At 35.8% G+C, this 25,718-nt stretch overlaps 1 protein-coding gene across 1 annotated transcript; it reads left to right on the top strand.

Annotated features, from left to right (window-relative positions):
• The first annotated feature begins 3,396 nt into the window (after positions 1-3,396).
• On the top strand, positions 3,397-5,762 carry LOC119640858 (protein distal antenna-related). Its single transcript, XM_038039134.1, has 2 exons — positions 3,397-3,835; positions 3,984-5,762. The coding sequence occupies exon 2, from the start codon at positions 4,040-4,042 to the stop codon at positions 5,474-5,476; it is 1,437 nt and encodes a 478-aa protein (XP_037895062.1). The 5' UTR covers positions 3,397-3,835; positions 3,984-4,039; the 3' UTR covers positions 5,477-5,762.
• Positions 5,763-25,718: the final 19,956 nt, after the last annotated feature.

Genomic DNA, 25,718 nt, shown 5'->3' with positions numbered 1-25,718 from the left:
ATGCGAAACCTGCACTCTTTACTTCACGTAGTGTGCCTATATGTAGTGTACACTCTTATATATATAGGTATATATATACTCTTATATATATAGGTATACAAATATGACATTTTGGTTCGGTTTATCTATTTATCCATTTATTGCTGAAAGTTGTTAGCTCGCAGAAATTGCTTTACATACTTAAGGCCAATGACAAAGTTCTGCCAATTTTTGATTCAAATCAATTGATCTGGTTTTGGAATGGGCTTAAAGGGTTAATCTCGTGTGGCTTTTTCCTTTTCAGGATTTTGCCATTTTTTTTAATCATCATCCGAATATTCACGATAAATACGGACCGTGAGTAAAATATTTAATTGGACCCGACAATTTACTAAACTTGGGTGCAGAAACGTGTGACGTGTAATTCGAGCGCACGGTAAAACGTTGATGAACGCGTAAAGCCATTGATTTAATTGAAGTAAAAAGATTTTGAACACAGTCCGGCCACATTCATGGAAGAAGTGGCAGGCATGGCAGTCTAGAAGTAAAATAAAATTTTTTTCAAAATTTCAGGTTTTTTTAGCGCGGGTCTCTTCAGATTTAAGAGTCTTCGCATATTAATAGTAATTTTTTCAAATAAATTTAACCTGATTCCATATTTACCATATAAATGTAAATCTTGATTTCTTGGAGCTTACTGGAAATGTGCACAATTTTTGTGTACACACATGATCTGTTTATTTGTCCCCCAATCCAAATATTTCAAAGGCCAAGCATTCGAATGCTTATTAGAGCTATTCTTTTCAAGTTTCATACATATATAGTCGTATTCTGAACGAAATCACCGAGGTGTTCCAAGTCATAAAATAGTTTAACGAGACTTAACTGCTTGGTTTTATAATAAAATTGATATAAGAGACCACTGCTCCGATAAATCCAATTTGACATCAGGTCGTAGCAATTGTGAGAAAAAAACACATAATTTTCTCTGAAAACCCGACACACAGCGACAACAATCGGTACAATCCCGAAGTACGACTGATATTTGATTTGATTCCAAGATTTGTTAGAATAGTAGGAGTTGTATACTTAATAGAATTATCCTTTTTATCTTTGTCATGTTGACCCATTTCGATCACTTTCACTTACATCCCTGCCTTCACTCCATAAGTATAGGTTTGGTGTAGGCATTGCCTTCTTGGTTAAGTTGTTGAAGGTAGGTATTATTGACTCACCGGTTTTGCTAAATGAGATTGACTTCAATGTTCCCATATGTCTGTCCGCGAATTATATATTTATAAGATTTTGGACAGTGCAAATTCAACTATGAATTTTATACGTCACTTAGAGTCCTGAGTAAAAATTTAAATGGTGTTTATATTATAAATCTCTTTAACGTAGTCTATATGTTCCACTAAAGCTTTTCTTCTTAATGTCCCCGTATTACGAATGTCGTATTTAACTAAATCGACTAGTTTATCTTTGCCATTGCATAATTTCAGTCGTTTGATTCGGTTATGGATGCGCTGCGTAGTGTGCCGACCAACATTATTAGATCTAATATTTCTTACACTTACTCGTTAATTGTATAGTTATAAGATCCTTTTTCTTTTATCTGCAATCTTAACTAGATTATGCCCTTAACATTAATGCATAGTCTAAATTTAGCTGAACCTAAAGATAAACTGTAACTGAATCGTGTATGTGTAGCAAATAAACATATGAAACTGAAGGGGAAGGCAGGCCTATTAGCATGGCCAGACAGTGTTAGGGTCATTACACCTTGCTATGATATTTTGGGTCGAGCATTTATTATAGTCCCACGAAAGAGTCAAAAAACTTCGACAGCCTTAATAGAAGCCAATACGTAGATGGTATCTATGATCTGATATTTGAACCAAGTCCGAATTAAAATGATGTAAAAATTGATACTGAAAGTTCTACTCCATTGGCTCCCTCTTATGCTAAATATAATAAATAATTTAACATGAAACGCACTCAAGTTTTACCAGCATCGCGAAGGACATTGATTCGTCACGTTCTAAAATATCATGATAAATCTAATTAGGCAATTGAAAGAAAAAGCATTTCGATGTGACGAGGTATGTAAAATTCGTGTTAAGGCGAATATTGGTTTACTTGTTTTTTTTGTTCCATTTCCTGATGTGAAATTTACAAAGCAAGGAAAACTATTGAAAGGAATTATAATATTCATATATAAGTTATTGCATGTTGAACGCACGGTTTGCTTATGGATTAGTCAACCAAATCATTATTTTATTTTAATCTCTCGCTTCTCTAAAATTTGTTTCACAAAAATGGTTATCGCGTGAGTTGGCAAAGGTCCTTTTCTATTTGGATAATCCTTGCCAAAGAGATATCGATCAGTTGTTTAGCCGAGCTCTAGCTGAAAAGAATTTCAACAAACTGGAGGCTTTGTTTCTTCAGGTTTTTGTGTTTTTTTTTTCTGGGTTGGCAATTGATGATTTTTCATGTTTTTTCTATTTTCTATTTTCTATTTCTTATTTCTTTTTTTTTTTTTTGAAATTATGCAGATAATGTTTCGGGGAAAGAAGAGAAAAAGGCCTTAATGCCAATACGAAAGGAAATGTTTATTTAAGTAAACACGGGAGAGTATTTCAAGCTGCTCTTACATATTTATAGCATATATATATATATATATATATATACATATATATATGAATTTTTGCATATGAGAGAATATTATTTCTAAGGAACTTGTACCGGAATTAGGAGAAAATCTTTAAGCTCGCGTCATACCATTTCCACTTAACACGAATTCGCTATAATAAGAGACTTAGCAGAGAGCAAAAGAGAGTTTTCTTTGCGTTTTTAGGCAGGCATTAAAGAGTAAGCATATCATTGAATTATAAGAATTTTTGTAGTTTGAAGTCGAAAGAAAAAATGTGCAGTATACATCAAACTTGGAATTCTTATTCGAACATGTTTGCGCACGGACGTTGCTCTTAAATCATATCAATCTTTATTTGCCGAATCACTCTCAAACTGTAGGCCAACTAGACTAGCGGATTGTATGATGCAAATAGCGCCTTTCGCATTTATCCTTTGAGCTTTGATTCGTATTTTTTGACGGCTCATAAGTTTTTTTGCGTTTGCGCATTCGAGCCGCGCGCCAACCAACATAGCGGCACAGCGATGGTCGATGTGGTGGTAGTGCCTAAGTATTGTTGTTACTATCCCGTGCTGATGAATTTTTGCTAAGATGAGTAACAAGTTGTTATTCCACATTGCGTTGTTTTTGTGGCTGGCTGACTATACTCACTCTCTTCGAACAACTGGTGTCAGGAAACGTGCGAATATGTATATGCTTTTGGTATGATTCGCTCTCGAATATGTTTTGTTTACATATGGATGCGTGTAGGGTTGGACGGCGGATGTTCTGTGACACGGTGATGTCGACGTTGGTTAAAAAAAAACGCTGAACCGAGCAGCAGCGTTTCAACAATCGGCTTGAAGGCAGCGGTGTTCGCGTAATCAAAATCATATCCTTTTGTTAATCCGAGGAGTGAACAACAAGAGGACAACAATAAAAAGGAATAGTAATGAATTTCGCTTCAATATATTTTAATATCGCGACAACTGACTCGGAAAAACACTTTGCATTACATATTTCAACGCTTACTTAATCGGCGCGTTAATGTCGTGAATAGAAGCATAATTGAAACAAATCAAATATTGAGGAAATTTTTCGTGAACGTCAATTTCGTTGTGTAGTTAAGGAAAAAAACAATTGAAATAAAATATTTGTGGAGGAACGTCGCTAGTAATTGGTGCTCTATAAAAAATTTGGGACGCCGGCTGGTTATCTTTATAGGTGGGCATCCTTCCTAATGAAAAATGAGATAACAAATACGAAAAACAAATGAAAACAAAAAAAAAAAAACAAAGCAAAAACATCCTTTCGATGATTCGAGAAATTCATGACAATTGTTTTTTTTCCCTTCATTTAATTCTGATTTCAGTGCAAGAACTTCTTACTGTCAAGCATTAATTTTCTCAGCGCTGTCATTAACAGAAAATGGATATATCGTCGTATCAGCATATGAATATACGTATGAGTACGCGAGGAAAACGCCCGCTGAGGAATTTAACACCTGGTGATAAAGTTCGCGCTATACAACGCATACACAATGGTGAAACAAAGGCTTCGGTCTCCCGTGACATAGGAGTACCGGAGTCAACACTGCGAGGTTGGTGTAAAAACGAGCAAAAGTTGCTTTTCATGTGCCGCCAATTAGGCGGTGCCGATCAAATGGGTCCCATGTCTGGCATGGAAACGCCTCCCGAAAAACGTCCACGTTTCGAAAATCACATCCAAACGCCAAAGTTTCCTAGTGCGCCTGGTTTTGATGAGTTTGCCTACAGCCGCTTGCCGTTAAACGGACGCAATTATACGGCAAATGGCAACAATGCCATCCTAGAGAAAATAGCCTTCAACGAAATTATGAAAAAGCATGTTTTACCTAATGATAATGGCAGTCAAAAGAAAACCGCTGTTATTGGTGCTCTACCTAATCAGCTGTCAGCAGGCATTTTGGGTTCTATGCCGTTGGGCAGCGATTATGCTCAACTATCTATGATACAGAATTTGAATTTGTTGTCTTTACTAAATCCCGGCTTATCCAACGCTATGCCAAATTTTGCTACAGGTAACGGTATAATTGATGACCCAAAAGATAAAACAGCAGCATGCAGCTCGGTAAACACAATAGCAAACGATCTTGCAAAGGATAACATTAAAAATAATAATATAAGTAATAGCAGCAATGGCGGCATCAGCAACAACAACAACAACAACAATATGGCTTCATTAACTGTGAAAAATTGGGCAAGAGATCCTGCAGATAATAGCAGCATTTCATCAGTTGACGGCGGTGGTAGTGGTGTTGTCGATAACGGTAAGCAGCGCACCTCTAACAATGATTCTAATAATAATACAGTCAACGAGAAACATGCGCCATCAAATAGCGTTGCGCTCGAGACAACAGAATCATTAGGTTTTCCGCCTCCGCCGTTACCTTTGGGTCTTCTACAAATTCCAAATATTATCAATGCAAGCGATCCGGAGAACACCAACTCTGCTTTATTAGATTGGTGTAAGATTTTCAATGCCAGCCTAAATTTCCTGGCTTTAGCAGCTGCAGCCGCTGCCCTTCAACCTAATGCCTCACTGAGTGTTGGTGGCGTTAGCAAAAATGACTCGGAACGTCCCGAGGATAATATACTGTACAAAGAGCTCACCAAGACTGCCCGTCAATATGATTCGCCCACCAATCAGGGAAATGCATTCATGAATAGCGACGTATCGAGCGATAGTTATTTCGATAGTGAACCGGAGGATCTGTCGATTCGTTTCGTGGCCACGTCGAAACTTTCGAGTCCGGCAAACAGCCGCTCTCAAAGCCCGATCAAAAGTAATGGCTCCTATTCGCCGTTGCCTAGCGATACTGACTAAATCAATTGCGATTTTCATTTCAGCCGATATTTCTCTATTACGCTTGTGTAAATTTTCTTTTGTAGACACTTTTTTTTTTTTATCCATTATTTCTTTCTTCTCTTCTTCATCTTCGTCATCATCTCTTCTCATAAAAAGCATAGAGAACTTGGTTTTCTTTCTCTTTATTTTTCCCCTATTATTACATAACTCATAATTAATTTGTTTTTATTGACTTCATATTATAATATGTGACTCGAGTCATATGACGATTAGTATAAATTTCTATATAATTTTTAACTCTCTCCTATGAATGAATTTAGCATAAATTTTAGATGATAATTATTATTGGAATCAAGTTAATATTTCGCATATTTGTCGGATCATTTACGCGTGCATTGTCATCTTGTCACTAATATACTTGTCAATACTTTATAAGTAGTTGCAATTGTCCACATATCATATACACTTAATTAACCCCGACTATAAAAAGACTAATTTGTGGTCACCTTGTTCTTTTGATAAGTGTTTAATTTATGTTTGATAATACGAATTAAAAAAAGGAGCGAAGAAAAATTAAGTTGTTTTTCTTTCTCTTTCTAATAAAAACACGTTTTCATAATTAAAAGAAAAAAAAAAAAAATTTTATTATTACTTATGATACCGCTCCTGTGCAGGGTCGATTGATGTACGAGATCAATGTACCGTTAAGTGCATTAGCACTTGACGAGTATAGCATGCATTTCATTTATAAGTGAGAAGGAAGGTAAGTTGTGAGATTGAGTGGGGGAGGCACATATGACTTCGCTTACGAGAGAATATCTATCGTAACATCAACTGCTCTCTCTCGAGGTGCTACAACGGAAAAATTAACACAACGTCACTACATATATGTCAAGTTGATCTTTTTTAGAAAGGGCTTCAACAAGAAGCTCAAGATGCGTTAACATGTCTATGAGCCTCTTCTGTACACACAAGTTAATATTGACGGAAGTAGAGATGAATTTTATAAATCAATTCTTTCCCAAAGGAAGCGAAGTGAGTGCTATTCGAATATACCCTGAAATTTGAGTGCTGCTCGATAATTGTTTTCCACTATGCAATAATAAATTGTTGTTGAAAAGGTCTAGAAGGTTTAGGGTTCAAGAAAACATAAAAGAACTCTGTTATTTTCAAAAATATTTGTAATTCAAAGGTAGCGGCTCACTACTCTACCAGGTAAACAAATGTTCAATCAAGATTTTGTTACTAGAAAACTGGCGAAGTGATCAAACCTCGTCTTTTCGAAATGTGAACTTGAAGGCATTCTGTAAAAGGTTAACCAACCTATGACAAGAAGTAGTGAGCAAAATTGTTTTTGTGCCATATGGTAATTGAAAACAATCGCAAAAGTATTGAATCTAAAATACGTGAAAATATAAGCGAACTTAAAATCTATTCATTATTTTCGATCTATCTAAAGATTCATAACTATACCGAAACTTTTAGCCGAAAATCATTGACAAAAGCGTGAAATCTACGACGCTTAGCAACATCCGCGACTTTAAAAGGTCAGTCGGTAGTGTGTCTCAAGCAAAGTCGTGGGAGTATAAGATCGGTTGATCGTTCAAAAATATCGATACCCTGTGCGAGAAATCTGGTCCCTCTTCTTCGGCTAAAATTTACGTCGACATCCACAAGCCCTAGAAAAGTTAACATCTCACAAATGAAAACCTATCTAAAAATTTCGACGAACTTAATGTCAGTTCGACATTTCTTCAGTAAATAAAAAGTAATTGCTGAGAGCTAACTATAATTATTACTATGCTTTTGGTCAAAGTACATTGCGATATCCACAACGTGATATCTAGGAGAATATCTCGAGCTTTTCAGTTTTTCACTGTTCGGTAACTGCTTTGTGAAACTGTGAGCTTAAGCAAGATTGTAGGTTGTTACACTTGACATGGTTTATGAAACATCCAAAGGGCGTCGTTCCTAAGAGGCGAAATCAACTGTACGGTCTTACTCTTTTCTCTTTTTCATAACTTTATTGAAGCATTAACATTAAGATTATCCGCCTGAGGCGAGGAATCTCGACTAGCAAGTCAATGGTCGTGAGTTCGAGTCTCAAGTGCGGTAGAGTTTTTAATAAAAGCGGATAGCCTTACATGCTAGTGCTTTTAAGAGTTTAGTTTTAGAATTTATTTCTGTGACGATGGGGCGATTCGTTTGCTAGAGTTTTTCCTCGAACCAACATAACATAAATATTTTTTGTTGGAAAATGTAAACTGAGTTTACGACGTATGCCGTCATTCGTTCGCATGATTAGCTCGATCGACTTCGAACCAAAATACTCGATAACGTTTTTTCGCAATAGGACATTAAAGGTCATAAAGACATTATCAGCTCAGTTAGAAAATCCACCGGACGCTCCTCAGTCAGATTTTGTATATTTTCGAGAAGCTTTTATATTTCTTCAACGCCCATTGGGTGAGTTAAAGTATTATATTGTTGTTGTGATTGAAAGCATAATGGGAAATGAAATACGTTATGTTGCGTTTTGTGATAGACGTCTGATAAGAACGGAATTGTTGAAAAAAAAAATGAACAGCGAACTGAAAGCTTACTATCCTCCGTTTAGACTTTGGAATTGTGAGTCGTAAGGATGAGTAAGGACATGTAGGTAAGCAGAACTAAGTTGATTCAAACTTGTGGAAATCGAAAGATAACAAATACGATATATATTTAGGGTATAGAACAAATATTTCTTTCGATTAAGTTGCACACTATCACATTCATCATATACTACGGAGCTAAGTCTGTTGCCATTTGCATGGAAGAGCCATGTTGTTCGGAAATTTAAAACATCTATCCGACAAAATGTGTTAACAGAGGCATCAACGGTGGGAATGGGATTCGAAACGCAGCGTGTGGGAAGAAAACAGGGAGGTGTAAACTTTTTCCTAAATCAAGTTTCGACTCGATATGGAAACTTTTCGCGTTATCTTTCCCGTTTTAACTTACGAGAACATAAAGCGTTCTACCTATGACAAGGCATAAATGAGAGTGCGGAGAACGCTCTGCGGCTTGAGAAGTACGCTTTCCATATCTCTGGAGATGCTTAACCTACTAGTAGCGTTGTTGGGGGTTTAGAAGTCATGGAGGAAACGCGTCAATTTTTTCCATCGCGTCCTTTGAAATAAAGGCATACGCAGGCGACATCCCTACTCCCTACAGTGATGATTTCAGACGAATGTCGTATGCACGACGAAGGTCGACGTTGAAAAATTTGAAAGAGCAAGGCTAATAACACAGCACTGATTGGGATTATCTTCTTTCCACGTCATGCTGCGTTCAGAGAATTCTTCATCTGTGCGCCTGACTCTTTGTATTCCAGGCGATGATGAATGGATAGGATAAGAGTTTTCTATGTAAATAGAAAACTTCATGCTTGTCCTCAGGCCTTTCTTTGCTTTGATTCGCAATTACAAAGCATAGATTAATCTCGAATTTTTTAGCTGATAAGGTTAATATTTCTTTGAGCATTTATGTTTCTAAGAATGTGTCCGTTAGAGAAAAATTTCAGAGTAATGTTGGTTGTTGGTATCCCACATATCGCTTCTTACAAGCAAGTAAGAGCTAGAAGTTTTGATACGGAGAAGCCAGCGACAAAAGGAAAATCACGAGCCCTTTTTGTCAGCTCAATAATATCGAAAGTAGGTAACCTTCATAACAGAATAATAATAAATAAAGAAAAGATTCTTATGCAGTCAATGTCCTTAATTGTTCAAATTTTAAAGGGACGCATTTAGGTCGAACATCTTCTTTTATTCTTATTTTTCCGTACCAATAGCATACAGCAAACATCTATGAATAACTTTATAGTGAGTAAGTGAAAAAAAAATTTACTAACACCTACATATATATATATATATATATATATATATATATAACACTTTTGGTTATAATCAAACAAAAATTAAAAAAATGTTTTTCGTGTCAGTAATTTTGCGTGCATTTGGGTAGCTTGAGTTTAACTTTATATCATTCATCGTGGCCAATATCAGAGATTAGATGCATGAGTTCGTAACTGAGTGTGGATTCGCGGTCAATAGATTTCTTTTCAATTATTGTTGAGGGAGAGAGAGAGGGCGTAAGTATATGTATGTGTTTTTGTGTGTTTGTGTCCATATGCATATATAAGTACGTGTACGTATGTGTTTTGTATAGATTGTAATGCATGCTAGATAAATCGCGTAGTTGAGCCTCACCTTTTCCAGTCATCCAACAATAACAAATGCGGAATAATTTCTTATATTCCAGATACAAAGTATGTGTACGAAAAAACAGAGACTTTAGCTGTGGACCAGCCGTTATTTCAGTGCATTAATAGTGAACGTCTTAAACCATAATGGTGATGATGATGATGGCATGATGACTGGCGTGGCTTTCGTGTCAAACGAGGCTTGCAACGAGGCCTAATTTATCAGTCAATACGACTGCGTAGTTTCTAATTAAATGCATTGATTTACACATTTTTTTTTTTTGTTATTGCAAACAACAAAAACGATTATTTAGCAGCTGCATAACAACAATAAAAACAAAAAAGCTTTAACCGGATAGAACTAATCATCTATTTGGTAATTAAAGGCGTTTTTATACTTAACTTTATCGACAAATAGGGATCTTGGTAAGCTGGGAATTACGGACATGGTTATGAGTCTCTTTAATTATTTAAATGCAAGGATGCAAGAAAAATTCAAATTATGTTAAATAAGAAGAAAGAAAACTTTGGACGAACTTTCAATTGCCTTAACTTCAGACTCTAAAGGTTTGGTATACGTAATGGAAATCGTGCTACTTAGGCGTCTTCCTATACTTATTGCATACATTTGACATAATGGACACCGAAGAAATAAAGAAAAAGAGAGAGAGTAAAGTAGAAAGAAAGTACACAAAAATATCTTCTCAGCCAATTTATACATATTATATATATATATATATATATATATATTTCCATATAAATCTAACTCTGACAAGCAATCTTAGCGAAAATTTGGAATAACCTATAATGCAGATCGTAACTGCTTTGCCAGATAAATGAGAATCACTTCACTGAATGGATGGATATCACACCGTGACAACTTATCGATGTGCTTAATGAAATTATCATTGTTCATTTATATATATACGTTATACAACGATTCGCAAACTGAGTATACCAATCATCTTTCAGGATACAAAAATATTTCGTTACAGTCTTTCAGACATTTCATGTGTATATATATTTTTAGTCAGTGCGCCATCTAATGTTTACCTATTGTTATCATGTAAAGTAGCGAAATTTGTTCTTTTTATTTTATTTGGTTTTTAGTTAAGCCAGTCTAGTCTATTAATTTTGCTAGTCTAGTAAAGATTTTTTAGTTTTAGTATGACCAATCCGCTCAGCGTATGTCCCCCTCTATTCACGTGACACCCTGACAGTTAGAAAGCAGCGAGGAAAGAGAAAGAAAGAAGTAGGGAAGCCTTTATTTCGATCAAAGTAGTCTAAGACTCTATCGCACTGAGGTTTGAATCATCGAACGTTGACTTGGTAGTCACAATTCTTAACTACACCTGTTCATCAGATAGTTTATAATAAGCAAAATACTCGTTGAGAATTTCATTTGCAATTAAATGACGAAGAAACTACACTAGTTCAGAGTACGTGAAGGCATGAATACTTTTATCTTGGGATGTTTGTTAGATTCGTGATCGTACTTTTACTTTATTACATCAATTGTGATTTTGAGGTTACGGACAAAGCGACAGTGTCCACGGACATGTTCAATAGGTCTATTACCGTTGTCCGCAAGTGTAGTGACAAGACATCCGGATTTTAAGCAACGCAAGGACTATAAATTCCAAAAACGACGACCTTTTTCTCTGCAAATAAAAAGAAAAGAGATCATAATTGTCAATGTACAGACTTCAATGAAAAGGCTACGTATGTTAAAACAGGGAAAAAGAAGAAAACTTGCAAAAATTTTGGTGTTGAGTTTTCGAAGAAAGAAAGCAAACATAGTGTAGCGTGTAAGGCCCTTTGCCGTTTTACATTTTTATCCGACTTCTCTCGAGGTTAAGTTCGTACCGCGAAATTGTGACTTTAGGTTGTATTTGCAATTCCTACGAGATCTATTCGTAAATTATTTGCAGAAACTTGGTCGTTTGAATGTTACGAGCCAGCTCTCTTGGCTCGATTAACTTTATCTTCCGCAAATACTGTGCTTATATATACTCTTTTACAAGCAAGTTACCAATGCCCAACTTCACCCCGACGGTTTTGGATTAATGTCCCGCTAATAGTTGTAATCTTTCGCTGATTTTCATCCGAACTTAAATCTCTATGTCTGTCTTTTCTATACGTAAGCATAGTTGCTGAGGCTTTGGCGGAATTGTGTTATCACTTTTTTTTGACGCGGTCCTAATATGTTGGCGTTACATAGGTTCTTTCTTTAGCATAATGCAGGCCCGCAAATCAACAAATCAAAGGACAATTGTGAACCAAACAAACATTCTTTCCTTTTGAATTAAATCATGTTGTCCCATCTTTTTGGAAGTTGACATTGCTTACATTCTCCAGAAATGTGATATGTGTATTTGTGTGTTTCTTCATCGAAAATGTGATTCGCATTTAACTAAAGCGCTTAGTTTCAATAGTTCCAATTTGTGCTTTATATTGTGATTTTTTCTCTTAGATTAAAAATAGAATAAAATTGATATAAGAGTTATTTTTTTTATACCCATCACCGAAGAATGGGCGGTATATTCTTTTTGTGAAATCGTTTGCAACGTCCAGAATTTGTAGCAAGGGTTTAACGTGGGTTCCTGCCTGAAAGGCTTAACCCCACGGTGGCCTAAGCCACTTTAAGCGTACTACGCCCCCTGGCGAGTTAGACAATCCTCACAGAGTAGGGGCCTAAACAACACCAGACTCCAGAACGGTTTATTGTGTATGGAACAATAAACCCCACTCTGGTCAGTGGTGAGGCCTAGCTGCACTCAAATTGTTCCACTTTGGCTAGGAACTTGCCAACCACAACCACCACGAGTACTCCCCGAAGGGCCGCACCCAAGCAGTCAGGACTCACAAATTGCAACGTCCAGAAGGCAGCATCAGAGACCCCATAAAGCGTATATATTCGTGCTCAGTATCAAATTCTACATCGCTTTGAGCATGTCCGCCTGTCCGTCTGTCTGCCTGTCCATCTCTCCCTCTTTGCGTGTCTGTCCGTCTGTGAAATGTCTGTTGCAAACATTCTCCTAACCGCAAAAATGAACCTATCCACTTCAAACATGGCATAAACATTGGAAGTTGTTGCACCCACCTTGATATTGAAAATGAGCCGAATCGGTCGGAAGCACCACTTAAACTAAGAGCTCCTCTGTTTCTAAAAAAGATTAAAAATTGGTTTTTTGCTGATTACTCATTAACTATAGCAGATAAATGTGTAAAAACTTGCACGCACATTCTATGGGCGATGCTCTAATAAATTCATAACAATGGAAAAAATTGACCAAGTCTACGCAATATTACAGTGTATCAAAATTTACTATCTCTTTTTTCAATACTTTTATGAGGCACAGAAACAAGCTTCAAAAATCCCATAAAGAATATAAATTCTTGGTCAGTTTCAGATTTGGAATGCTCCTAAGCGTGTCCGTCTGTTCGTCTGTCTATCCGTCGGTCTGCGCGTCTGTGTAGTATTCGTGGTAAATACTTTCCCGTTAGCGAAAATGAACTTGAGTGACTTAAACTTATCCAAGGACATGCTGAATAAAAATCAGGCTGATAAAAATCAGCCGCCGCCCGCTCTGTATTATATAGCATGAAAATGTAGTTATTTTACTGTTTTGTCTTTCTTAAGGTGACAATGATGGGTATAAAAGATTCGGTCACGTTGTGTTACTGTAAAGAAATATTCTCACCTTGCAAGATTATGTTGCAATCATTATGACGTCATTCTTCAAAATGGAGATTTGTATTTAATATAAAAAATTTTATTTCTAAATTGGGGAACAAAAAGTCCAGGAACACAATCTAATAAGCGTCTTTCTCTTAACGCAAAAATTTGCTTTTGCGTTTAATATGTTCCTTCGCCGTTTTTTTTGTTCTTAACTTGGAGTTTGCAAACTTCGTAGGTGTCACTTTGTTTCCTCTATATAGTATTTTTAGCTTAAGTAAAACTCCTTATCGCTCGCTATTCTTTCGTCCATTTCTTTATTATTCTTTCAGTTATTCAGTTCATAAGAAAAAAAGAAATCAAGATAATAGTACCTGCGTTATGCCACGACATGTTAACTTTAATTAGAAATGGACATATTATAATTTAAGGGTAATCAAGAGTCGGCTGCAATCGTTTCCAGTTTTCTTGGCTTACTTTTAAATAAGTTCTTGTTCTCATAGTAAGATATACAGTTAAGTCTTTGAAGTAATTTTGGCACCCGGTTAATTTATACGATTGGATTTTGATGCAAAGCGTGAACATTACATTACATGATCGTGTCTTGTCACATTTATAGCTTTTTATGTATACGTATATGTGATTCGTGATAATAATAGAAGAAAAACAAAGAAAAATATGTTATATTATTATAATGTAGGTTCCCTTTGTTTGTTTTGCATTTGTAAGTTTAACCCTTTTCATGTTATGTGTCGACCGCGAATAACTAATAAAAAAATTTTCAAAAGCTGGCCGTATGTATATATGCTATATTTCCAATCCCTTTCGGTTTGTAGTCCATTTGCATGATGAACAATCAAAACAAAGCTTAAGCAGTAGGCAGAACAACAAAGTGACAGACAGTTGCTCTAATTTTATTTGATAAGGATTTGCGAACAAACGAACGAATAGTTTGGATATGAACTTCTTCTTTATTATTAATGTTACATATGCCTTGACTCGATCGTTCTTTTTTTAGCTGATCTTTCTCTAATGTATATACCGTAAGCATACGGGTCACTTTAAGCGATAAAGAAGGGTTGCAAGTGCGAATTTAATCTTAGTTATCTAAAAAGATTATTTTCCAGATTATCAACCCGCAAAATTTACTTATGGTAATCAATGTTGTTGTTTTAAGTACTACGCTTTAAAAGCGAATAAAGCAAATTAACTGCAATCAAAAAGCATGTAAAGCGTTATGAAAATTGACTGAGATCTTAATGCTTACCTGTTTTCATTAACATTCATTTTTCGAATCATATATAGAAAAAAATTGATTAGATAAACGATCGCAGTGAAGGTATAACTTAGTCTTAACATTTCTTTTCGAAGTGGCAGTTAAGTCGTGGTATTCTTCCATCGAACTCATGCCAGGCCACTTATCGCCTTAAAGCATGTAGAGTTTATGCCACCTTCGTAACCTGTTATAGATTCCTTGGCCTTGATTTCCAACCTCTGATATGTTATCTACAAGAGGTGCAAGAAAATGTAGGAGATAAACTAAAAAAACATTAACCTTGGCGTTCGAAAGAGCGGCATCATATAGTAAACACGATGAAGCTATCCAAAAAACCCGCATCGGTCTGGCCATGTCCTTGTCTTTCGCTGTATATCCGTTATTTATAGCGCATGGTAAGCGCTTACGAACAAGTAAGAAAGTTATATTCGTCGGGGACCGAATCTCGCATAACCATTACTATGTCTTCGCGTTCTACTCTCCAAATCTCTCTTTTATTTCATACCCACATTGCTAGTGTTATTAAAAAAAAAGGACACGTGGTGTCTACCATATTCATTTTGGGATTGATCAATTTTTAGGCAGATAATACATCTTCATTTGAGGAGTGTATAAAATAGTTTTAAACATTCGGTCTTGGTTGCCTTGTCATAAATAGGCTTCAAACCTCAAAAAACTGAAAAAGCGAAAAATTTAGTTACTCGTGTGGGCATAGCTGAGTGGTTTCATTTTCGGACCTAAAAAGTAGTAGTAGTAGTAGTAGTAGTAGTAGTAGTAAAGTAAAAGTGGAAAATTTTAGCCTTCTAACTTTAATAATTTCCAAATAACGAGCAAACAGAAAGAGGGACTTGTCTGATCATCCATGTTGCCATATTGTTCCTAATTGGTAATATCATTTTACAAATTTTATTTATATCGCGAGTATTAACCTCATGTGCGGGCATTTAGTCGGACTTTTCATGAAATTTAAGCTGTTCACTATTCGCTATTATTTTTCGTAATACAATCATATCGTTGCGTATAGTTCTGGTTCTTCATTCTGACCATAGGAAGTGTACCTTTGCTAAACCTTATGAGAAAAGTGAGAATTTGGAGTGAAGAGCGTAAACTGAAGTATGTTTTCAGGTCTAAAACATGTTTCGGGCTGTCCAGGATTGCTCATAAGAAATTTTGTAAATAAAAAATGTTTGAATATTTGTTTCGCATTTGCTTGACTCTGTTTTAAGTTTTTTATTCAAATCTAACGGAACTTAATGAATATGAGAACAACGGATATGAGAAGATCTTGCACAAATTGATAAAGAAAAGGAAACTTTGATTTGGCGTTGGCAATGATCAAATTTAATGATCGATTCAGATATATTTTTAAAATATTTTTTTATGTAAACTCGATGAACAACTGGATGTCTTCAGAGATCGCATTACAAACAACTTTCATAACGTGGCCACACATTCGTGAGGATGAGTCGAGCTGTTTATCTAAAAAATTTTATCAACAAATTTTGGGTTGACAACAAATCAATCTCGATAGTATTTCTTTCGTTGTTATTCATTTCGAGAAATTCATACTTGACGGAACCACAACAGCATTTGGAGAGGAAAGCGCTTTCAGTGTCTGCGGAAGATACACATATTATTATGTGTTACTATTTTAGACAGCTATACGGAAACTTACATAAAAGTGACAGATAAATTTTTAGTGCAGTTCAACAACAATTGCTGCAATTGCTGAGGCGGAGCAAGACGGGATGCGTTACACATAGCATAAAAATGAATGCCACTAAACGAACTTTTCTTAACCATTAACCATTTTGGGTTATATTTCATATGCATATGCGTGTGATTAGGTTTGCATCTGTGTAAAAGTTTTTGGAAAGCTCGCAATTTTGCACAAAAAAAATATAAAAAAAAAGGCAAAAGAAATGGCGGTTGCTGCGTGCATAAAATTTTCTTCGTTTTCAATATTGACCGTTTGGATGGATGGAAGGAAGGCTGAACGCTATTTTTTTTTCATTTTTTTTATTTTTTGGTTTGGCAGGTATTTGTTTGTGGCCTCACACCAATTATGCACATGTCATGCCAGCAAAATAACAATAATTGCAATTGCCTTGTAGTGACTGTCGTGGCTGTCGATCGCACAGTTGCCCCAATTGTTGTCAATCAGCCCGCATGGCGGATGTGCGTTTTCTGCATGAGCTGTTTTGCTGCTTCGATTAGGAGCGTTTCGTGTTTCATTTATTATTTATTTTTTATTTATTTCTTTTTTTTCTTTCTCCTTTAAGTCGTCTGAGCTCTACACACTTACTTACTATCTATGTATAGATATGTGTCCTCAATGTGTGTGCTTGTGTAATTTGCAAGAAGACTGTGTGGTGCGATCACGTAATGCGAATGTGTGCAGTCGCGATTGCCCGACAATATGTGTTGCGTTTTTTTTCTGTTCGTTTGATCACTTATGCATTCTGTGGTAAAAGCTAACCAGTGGAATATGAAACCCTTGGCTTGAACCTGCCAGCATAGACACAGATTCCTTCTGGAAGTACAATAGAATCACCTATGCAAGCCATTGTTGTTGTTATTGTTGTTCGTTGTTGTTGTTCGCCATTATGGAGTATTTTTAAGATGAAAATGGAGGTTTTCAGTGTTGTCCTCTCATGTCAGGCATTAGCTGCTTGGCTGGGATCTACATGTCGATCAAGGTGTCTGTCTGTTGGTCGATCACCCTGTCAATCCGAGATACTTTGCTGAATAAGTAATACATGTGCGTGTATGTGTATGTGTATGTGTGCGCATATATGTATGTGCGTGTGTTTTATCCATGCAAGGCGTCAAAATTGAAGCGCTTGTATGTGCATACCAGCGTTTTATGACCGGAGGTTCGCATCGATATCGACTGACACACATGAGCTGATGTATAAAAAAAATAAGTAAAAAGAAAAACAGAAATAAAAGAAAAAAAAAAACGCAACAACAATAAAAAAACCCAAAGAATGAATAAAAATAAAAGAAGTAAGCAATTTGATACTCAACCAGAATGTCATGACATGCCACGACATGCAATACAATGTGATGCGTTTCGGTTGGATTGATGGAATATACATAAGAAAATTTAACCGTTGGACAGATAGATTGTAACCGGCTACGTAACTGCTGGAGTTCAGTGCATAGATGAATGGACGTATGAATGGACGGACGGATGGTTGGATGGATAAATGGATGGATGGTTGATTCGGCTGAGACGCTGGAAGTTGGAATGTCAGTCGCGTAATCATCATCGCAACAATTTAGTTTAGAGCACAACGGCATAACAAAAATAAAAACAGCATAATCGGGCGGAAATTAACAACACGCGATATTTTTTCTACAACTTTAAAGTGAACAAATTATTTGGCTGCCGTTTGTTGCTCTAAATCACGTTCGGTTTTTATATCCACCAACGACTGAAATGGGTACGTTAAATTCGCCATTTCGTTTGTCGCTGTCTGAAAAATCTATTTAAAATCTTCTCCATCCATCTTCCAGGATGGACAATTTAAAATAAAAAGTTGACCTTGAAAAATGGATGCTACTATGTCACTCGACTTTGGTCCCTTCGTACGTTCATCGGTCGATCAGTTTGGATTTGAAAAAATATAAGGCTTTACCATTGACTGAGTTTACCTGCGTTTTGTTAGAATTTTTAAGACCGCATGTTAGGACATGATTATTAATTCCTCTATGTCTGCACGTCCCTTCGACTGTTGATCGCTTTAGGATTTCGCCTATTTGCATAATTGCGAATATTCAGTCGATTGTTGGTTTTTCACTTATTTGTCCACTAGTGCGTTTTCGTGGTGTTATTGCAATCTTCACGGTCTCAAGTAAATTTATTCTTTCATTAATGCCATTAAACAATTCATGGAATTAAACCGAAATATTTCGTGTACCTTTCTAAGGAAAACGCAGAAGTGTTATAGTTGTGATATCTGCATGAGGAGTTATTAGAATTTTTGCGTGAATTCGGCATGAGAACGATTTTAGTCGATTTATTGATCCGTCCTCACTTACTTTAGATGGCGACGGGTATCTAAAATTCGCTGTAAGGCGTATATAGTTATTGTTGATGTTATAGCAGCAGCTTTTATTTTAGCTGGAATCCCCTGGGCCTGGCCAGGTATTGTTGTAAATTGTTTAAAGTTGGGTGCTCATGAAGCGGGAATTGGTTTTTTTTGTTTTTTTTTTTTTTTTTCTTTTGATCATCACTACTGCACACTCCCTTACATAAATGCATAAAGAAAAATAGAAATAATGAAAAATTATCTTGTTGCCGTCAGCCATTGCCTCCGTTTGTGTTTTTTGTTTTTGTTTCGCTTTCGCTTAAGTCAATCTGGAGACACACACATATAAAAGAGCGTCTTTCAAACTTTCGGGAATTCTGTAGCGTGTCAGCGATTCACCTATAAAGTTTCTTCTACGAGGCGCTTTTGCGGTTAAAAAATCAAGTGAAACCTTTATACATAAATGCGAAATACAACTACACAGATATACATTGGCGAATATGTACGTATGAATGTATGTAGCATTCGAAGAAAACCTATCCATCTGTACGCCCCAACCACTAACCATCCATCCATCTATTCATCCATTCATCCAATCATCCAACAATCCATCAATCCATCCACCCATCAATCTATTCATTCTTCCATCCAATTATTTATTCATCCAAAGTCAAATTTGATCGCTATTATATTGCGGTATACATACATTTACGTGCATACCTATCATTCATTTATACATATATATATATATATATATATATATATATATATCAGCGATTAATGGACGCGACTTTACTTTTCAATCAGCGTTACGCTTAGAATTCTTGGAAACTTTCAAAGCAAAATAATACCCCATCGGTTCTCTCATTAGATTCCGTGTCAATATCATATAACAAAATTAAGAGAATTATTTTTTCATTAACAACCACATATTCTCTCATACGACATATTAAAAAATTTTACATAATGTTGTTCGTCTTAACACTGTGTATATGTGTGTGAAGCATATTCTACGTAAGCAGTAAAGGTAACAGAAACAGGCTGATAAGAGAGCGTTTTGTTGTTTGTATTTTCTATAATAAAAGAAAGAATTTGCGCAAACTCGTTTATACCATTGTTTTGGGTGGAACTTTTATTTGATGTTTGTACGTAAGTGCGTGACTGCGTTTGTTCATAGTACTCTTGGAGGCTGGCTACGACGATGCGTCTAAAGTCTGATTCCTTCAACGTCAAAGGACAAATAATGCTTATGCAAAAATGCAATTTTGCAAATTTAGGCATTAGTATGCGTGGTTGTTGTTGTCTGCAAAATGCAAATTGCAATTTTTCAGTTTTAACGAATGACAATTTTGCAATTTTACTGTATAATAAGGAGGAGCCTTTTAAGCTCTGCGCCTGAAGTGGATGTTATTTTTGAGTTTTCATTTAAGTGCGATGTTTCCAAACGAATAATATATATGCTCAAGCGATCATTCTTACATGCATCATATATTATGGTAGTCTTGATCAGAGGTCGAAGTACCTTTTTCTGTCTATCCGTCTATCCGTTCATTTAATATATACATTAGATATCTCTGTGCACTGTGTAAGATAAAGCGAAAAGGGAAAAAGAAAGGAGTGTGATATAGATTCGATCAGCACATCCAATGGGTTTGACTTAGTTCATTCTGCCTATCCACCTCCATGCTGAAATTGTGTTTGCAATCTGAAGGTGTTCCTCTTTTTAAATTGTTTTTAAACTCTTCCTATTGGTTTCCGCCAGCTTCAGCTTCAAACTCGTTAGCTCTATGCAGAAAAAAATTGATATAAGATACAGTAAAAGTTCCTTATTCGCCCTTCCTTTATTCGATGTTTCACTATTCGCGGATGAAAAAAATGCGATCAATTCCCATATCCGCGGCTATAAATTTCTTTATTCGCGGTTTTTGAGAATGTGAACAAACAGAATGAAAGGAATCTTATTACTCAATGAATAAAGTATTGTTGCCAAAATCCCAAATCTAGTTCGTTTCAGCTAAGTAATTTCCTCAAATAACAAATTGCGTAAGGATGGAAAAACTAAATGCAGATTCGCATTCAATTAAATTGATTTTTTTTTTATTTTGTCACCTAGGAACGTGTCTCCTTTAATCCCATATAAATTACCTTTCCGTATACACTGTTTCTGTATTCGCGGCATTTTTGTGGAACGTATCCCCCGCGAATAAGGAACTTTTACTGTATTGGATTAATCAAGTTTCTCTCTATTCGGCTTTTATAGCCGTCGTTGCACATTGATATTCGCCATTCTGATCTTCTCGCGATTGGATAGAACGCTGGGAAGGAAAATTAATTTTTTATGGAATTCACCTGGTATCCTTCATAGGGTAGTAACAAAATTAATGAAAGACAAATTTCCTTTATTCTCCTCAGTTCTTCACCGTCACAATGCTACACGAATAGGGGACGCCCTTGGGTGATTGGTCAAATCAAAAAAAAAAAAAAAGTGAGATATATTGCTCTCCATGCTTACAGCATGGTGAAGATCAGAAAGACGTGAAGAAAGAGAAAAAAAAATAAGGCGCACCATATACCTCTTTAAATTTAATACGTTTTTCGGTGATTTTTGAATTCATCTTCGAAATGATTTAGTTCAAGAGGCCATTGTAACGACACTGCAAATTTTTCGGAAAAAACATTTTTTTATTAACCACAAAAAAGTTAACAAACTATATTCGGTCGTGGCCGAATCTTTTACACCCATCACCGTCATCCGAAAAGACACAAGCGAAATAAAAGAGCAAAATTTTCATGCTCTATAATATGGAGTAACGCTGGTGATTTTTTCTATTTCCATAATAAAAGGTTTTGTTAGGCGCGGGCCTTGAATAGTTTGGATATCTTTATTTTTACTAAAGGAATAGGTGTATATGTGGAAAGATGCAGGGACGGACATGTTCTTTTCAAATTTTAAACTGGTCAAGAATTTAAATACTTTAAGGCGGTTTTTGAAGCTTGTTTCTGTGCCATATTAAAGTATTGGAAAAAAAACTAAATTTTCAGGCACTATAATATTGAGTGGACGTAGTTAATTTTATTCACTTTAATGCAAGTGTTACTGCATCGTTTATAACGTATGCGGTCGAATTTTTGTAATTTTATATGCTTTAGTTTACGAGTAATGAGCAAAAAACCAATTTTTTATTCTTTTTTAAAAACAGAGACGTTCTCAGTTTATGTGATGCTGTGTGTGTGACCTTCGACCGACTTGGCCGATTATTAATACAAACCTGCGTGCAAGGACTTCCAATGTTTCTGCCACATTTGAAGTCGATAGTTTCATTTTTGCTGTCAAGAGAATGTTTGCAACAGATATTACATAGATGGACAGACGGACAACTAGATAAACGGATAGAGGGACAGACAGGATATAATTAAATCGATTCAGAATTTGATCCTGATCAACAATATATGTACATCTTATGAGATTTCTGAACCTTCCTTCTAGGCGTCGCAAACGTTTTGACAAAATAAATATAACCCTCGTCCGTCGGTGATGCGTATAAAAATAAGTAAAAGAAAATCTATGTCTTAAACATCTTTTCCTTGAAAGTTTGCGTTTTTTTCCCAAGCTCTCTGAAAAAACTGCCAGCCTCAAATAAATGAAATGGAAATGAAAAGTTACAGCCCAATATCTAAGCTCATCTGCTGCTTTCTAATTCCTCTATTACCCTAACAGATGTTATTTTAGAAAGCATTTATGTGCATTGAGAAGCATTCGCAAACGAAAATATGCTAATGTGGCTTTATCCAGACAACGATTGTATGAATAAGAAGTTTGGATTGCTCTTATTGTTCGCAAGTTCACAGTGCGTCTCCCACGATGAAATTAAAATTGATAATGTTTTTGATATTGATTAAAAATTAGACTATTGATTAAATAATAAATTTTCTTGCCCTTTCGTTCACCGTTTCGTAACCCGTAAAATGTGAAAGATACCGCAAAACGAAGCTTCTGCGTGCGAAGAATGAGTGAGCAGCTAGAAGGAGAACAAATATTTGAACATCAAACGATATTTTTAATGAATAGCGGCAAAAAAAGTGATAAAAAATGTATTTTGCTACAAAAAAAAGGTCTCTGTCTGTTCTATGTTACAGTAAGTACCCTTATACCTTACAATGTTCAAACTAATAATGTTTGGTATAATAAATTTGCTATATATATATATATATAATGTCTTGAGCTGTGCTTGAAACGTTTGACAATTTTTGAGAATTGCAACATGATGAAAGTCATCGAACACGAAGAATGCTCTACTTTATGATGTAACTTTTTAATTGGAGTTGTAAAAGAACGCCTTTCTTGACCTATGTGTAGATACAGCGATGTCAAGCGACATGCTCCCTTAGCTGCACTGAGCTTTTTCTCACTAATCTTTGATTTCTATTGATCCGATTTTGAATTATTGCATTTGATTTCAGTGCTTTGAATAATTGGGCTCGGCTTACTCTTCCTTACATTATCGTAATTCACGGTTATAGTACAAGTTACATTCTTAATTAAAAAATCGCTGGAGAAAATCAATTTTATTTTTTGAATACTAACTTTCGAAAGCTACTTATATCTGATTTCGATAACGAACAAGATGCCTGTCATTTTGTCAGTTAATAAGAAATTTGTAGACTTTAGTAAACTATTATTAATCCGAAGTCGTTGCGTGATCGAGCATACTCGATCGGATCCCTGAAGTAGTTGCAGTTCCTTTGGAAGGAAATGACTATTGTGTGTTCACTTTTGACTTGAATTCTTTTTATTTCATATGATATGAACGTTGATTCCCTTATAGCTAAGCTTCGCACACGATAAGCCCAGTTTTGACTCCGCATTTAGAACATTACAACATATCGGGTGTATAAATTAATTCTGACCAATTCAGAATGAGAATAAGAGATGGTTGTATTTTGTCCGAGAAGACTGATTTTCCTTGAGAAGACTGTCAATAGCCAAAAAATGGCTTCTTTCGTAAAAAATATCAAAAGCGTAGATTTTTTTTATCGTTCGTTGTAGTGGTCGAAGTAAGAGTTAGAATGAAATATTTTACAATATTCTTTGCAAGATAAGTAGGAAAAGCAGACCTCGACTTAGTGTTCTCATTATCGAGCTGGTTTAAATGTAATTTTCAATTTTAACTTGATAATTCTAGTCATCGAGCAACCTGTAACGGATAGGGAGCTGACTAATACCATTAATCTAAACAAGGATTTATTTATTTATTTATTTATTTATTTATTTATTTATTCCACTTATACTAGAAACTCAACTAAACAAATAACAGTCGAGTTCAATTGGCTCCTAATGCAAAACTTATATTAATTAATAATAATATTTAGTATAAGTATAATAAAACAAATAAGAAAAAAAAAAGAAAAAGAAAAAACAGCATGTACACTATCAGCATAGGGACACACTTACAACCGGTACAGGACCAAATTGCAAATGAACCCCTAAACCATCGCAAACATGCATAAGCCTTGCAACCGATAATAAATTGTCAATAATTCATTTTCGAAACGTAACGATTTTTTAGGATAAAAGCTAATTTAAATACGACATAGGTAAATCGCCTAATGGACTTTAAAGAGTCCGATAACGAGAATAAGTGGTAGACGTCATTTAGGTTCTTGCAAACGACTCTGAGCGGATTGAACAGCTCATAATTAAACTTACACTGGCTAAGCTTAACCAATATAAAGTGCCTGGAGAAGCGGTTAGGGACATTAAAGCTTATTACACCAAGTAATGAAGGCGAGTCAATAGCACCATTTATTACTTTAATCAGAAAGGAAACGCCAAGAACAAACCTACGTTTCTCAAGAGACGGTGGGGACAGCAGAAACAACCTATTTTCATACGGAGGAAGAGAGGCAATCGGATCCCAACCTAAATTTTCTAAGGGCAAACAGCAAGAATTGCTTTTGAACAGATTCGATTGAATCTACGTAGCACCTATATGAAGGAGACCACACAACTGAGGCATACTCGAGTATGGGTCTAACCAAATACATGTACAGCCTTTTCGTAATGTAGGGATCATCAAGCTCTTTGGACCACCTTTTTATAAAACCAAGCGCGGACCTAGCTTTGCTAATCGAGAGCTCAATATGCAAGTTAAAACGTAACCTATGGTCAAATAGAACGCCTAAATCTGTGATCGAATCGACATCCTCCAACTTATGCGAATCTATGAAATACTGAGTAATGAATGACTTTCTTCTTGAGAATGAAAGCTTCTTACATTTACTCAGGTTTAGTTTCAGAAGATTCAAAGAGCACCATGCAACAAAATTATCCAAATCACCTGGAAGCTGATGTGATTGCGATTCAACAGAGAAGGAAGAAAACAGTTTCACAGCATCAGCATACATTAAGATCTGGCTGGAATTAACCATCGATGAGAGATCGTTAATGTATAAACTAGATAAAATAGGACCTAAGTGACTTCCTTGAGGTACGCCAGACGTAACGGGGAATTCATCCGAGGTGATGGAGTTAAACAAAACCCTGTAGGATCTATTGTGCAGATAAGTGCTTATTCATTTCACTAAGTAGGGTGGGAAACCAGAGGCTTGGAGTTTAAAGATAAGTAGTCTATAGTTAACCATATCAAATGCTTTGCTTATATCAGTGTAAATAACATCTGTGCGAGAGCCGCTAGAAAAAGCCTTGAAAACATGACAGGTAAACTCTAACAAGTTGGTGATTGTAGATCGCCCTTTACGAAAGCCGTGCTGGTGCGGAGAAATATACGAATTAATGGCAAAGGCCAAATACTGAGTCACAATACGCTCGAACAACTTGGGCAAGACACTCAACTTGGCTATGCCTCTGCAGTTCTCAACAAATTGTCTACTTCCACTCTTGTGGATAGGAATAAGGAAACTACTCTTCCAACATGAAGGGAAAACACCTAAATACAAGGACATGTTAAAAATCTTTGAGATCACACCACATAACATTTAGCACTGAGCTAGCTCGTTACTAGTAAATC

The sequence above is a fragment of the Glossina fuscipes genome, unplaced genomic scaffold, assembly GCF_014805625.2.
Source record: "Glossina fuscipes isolate IAEA_lab_2018 unplaced genomic scaffold, Yale_Gfus_2 128, whole genome shotgun sequence".
NCBI classification, from domain to species: domain Eukaryota; kingdom Metazoa; phylum Arthropoda; class Insecta; order Diptera; family Glossinidae; genus Glossina; species Glossina fuscipes.
This window is presented reverse-complemented; position numbering and strand designations above follow the sequence as displayed.

Excerpts from the sequence above, each read along its gene's own strand:
- LOC119640858 (XM_038039134.1), top strand. The coding sequence starts at position 4,040 with ATGGATATATCGTCGTATCAGCATATGAATATACGTATGAGTACGCGA.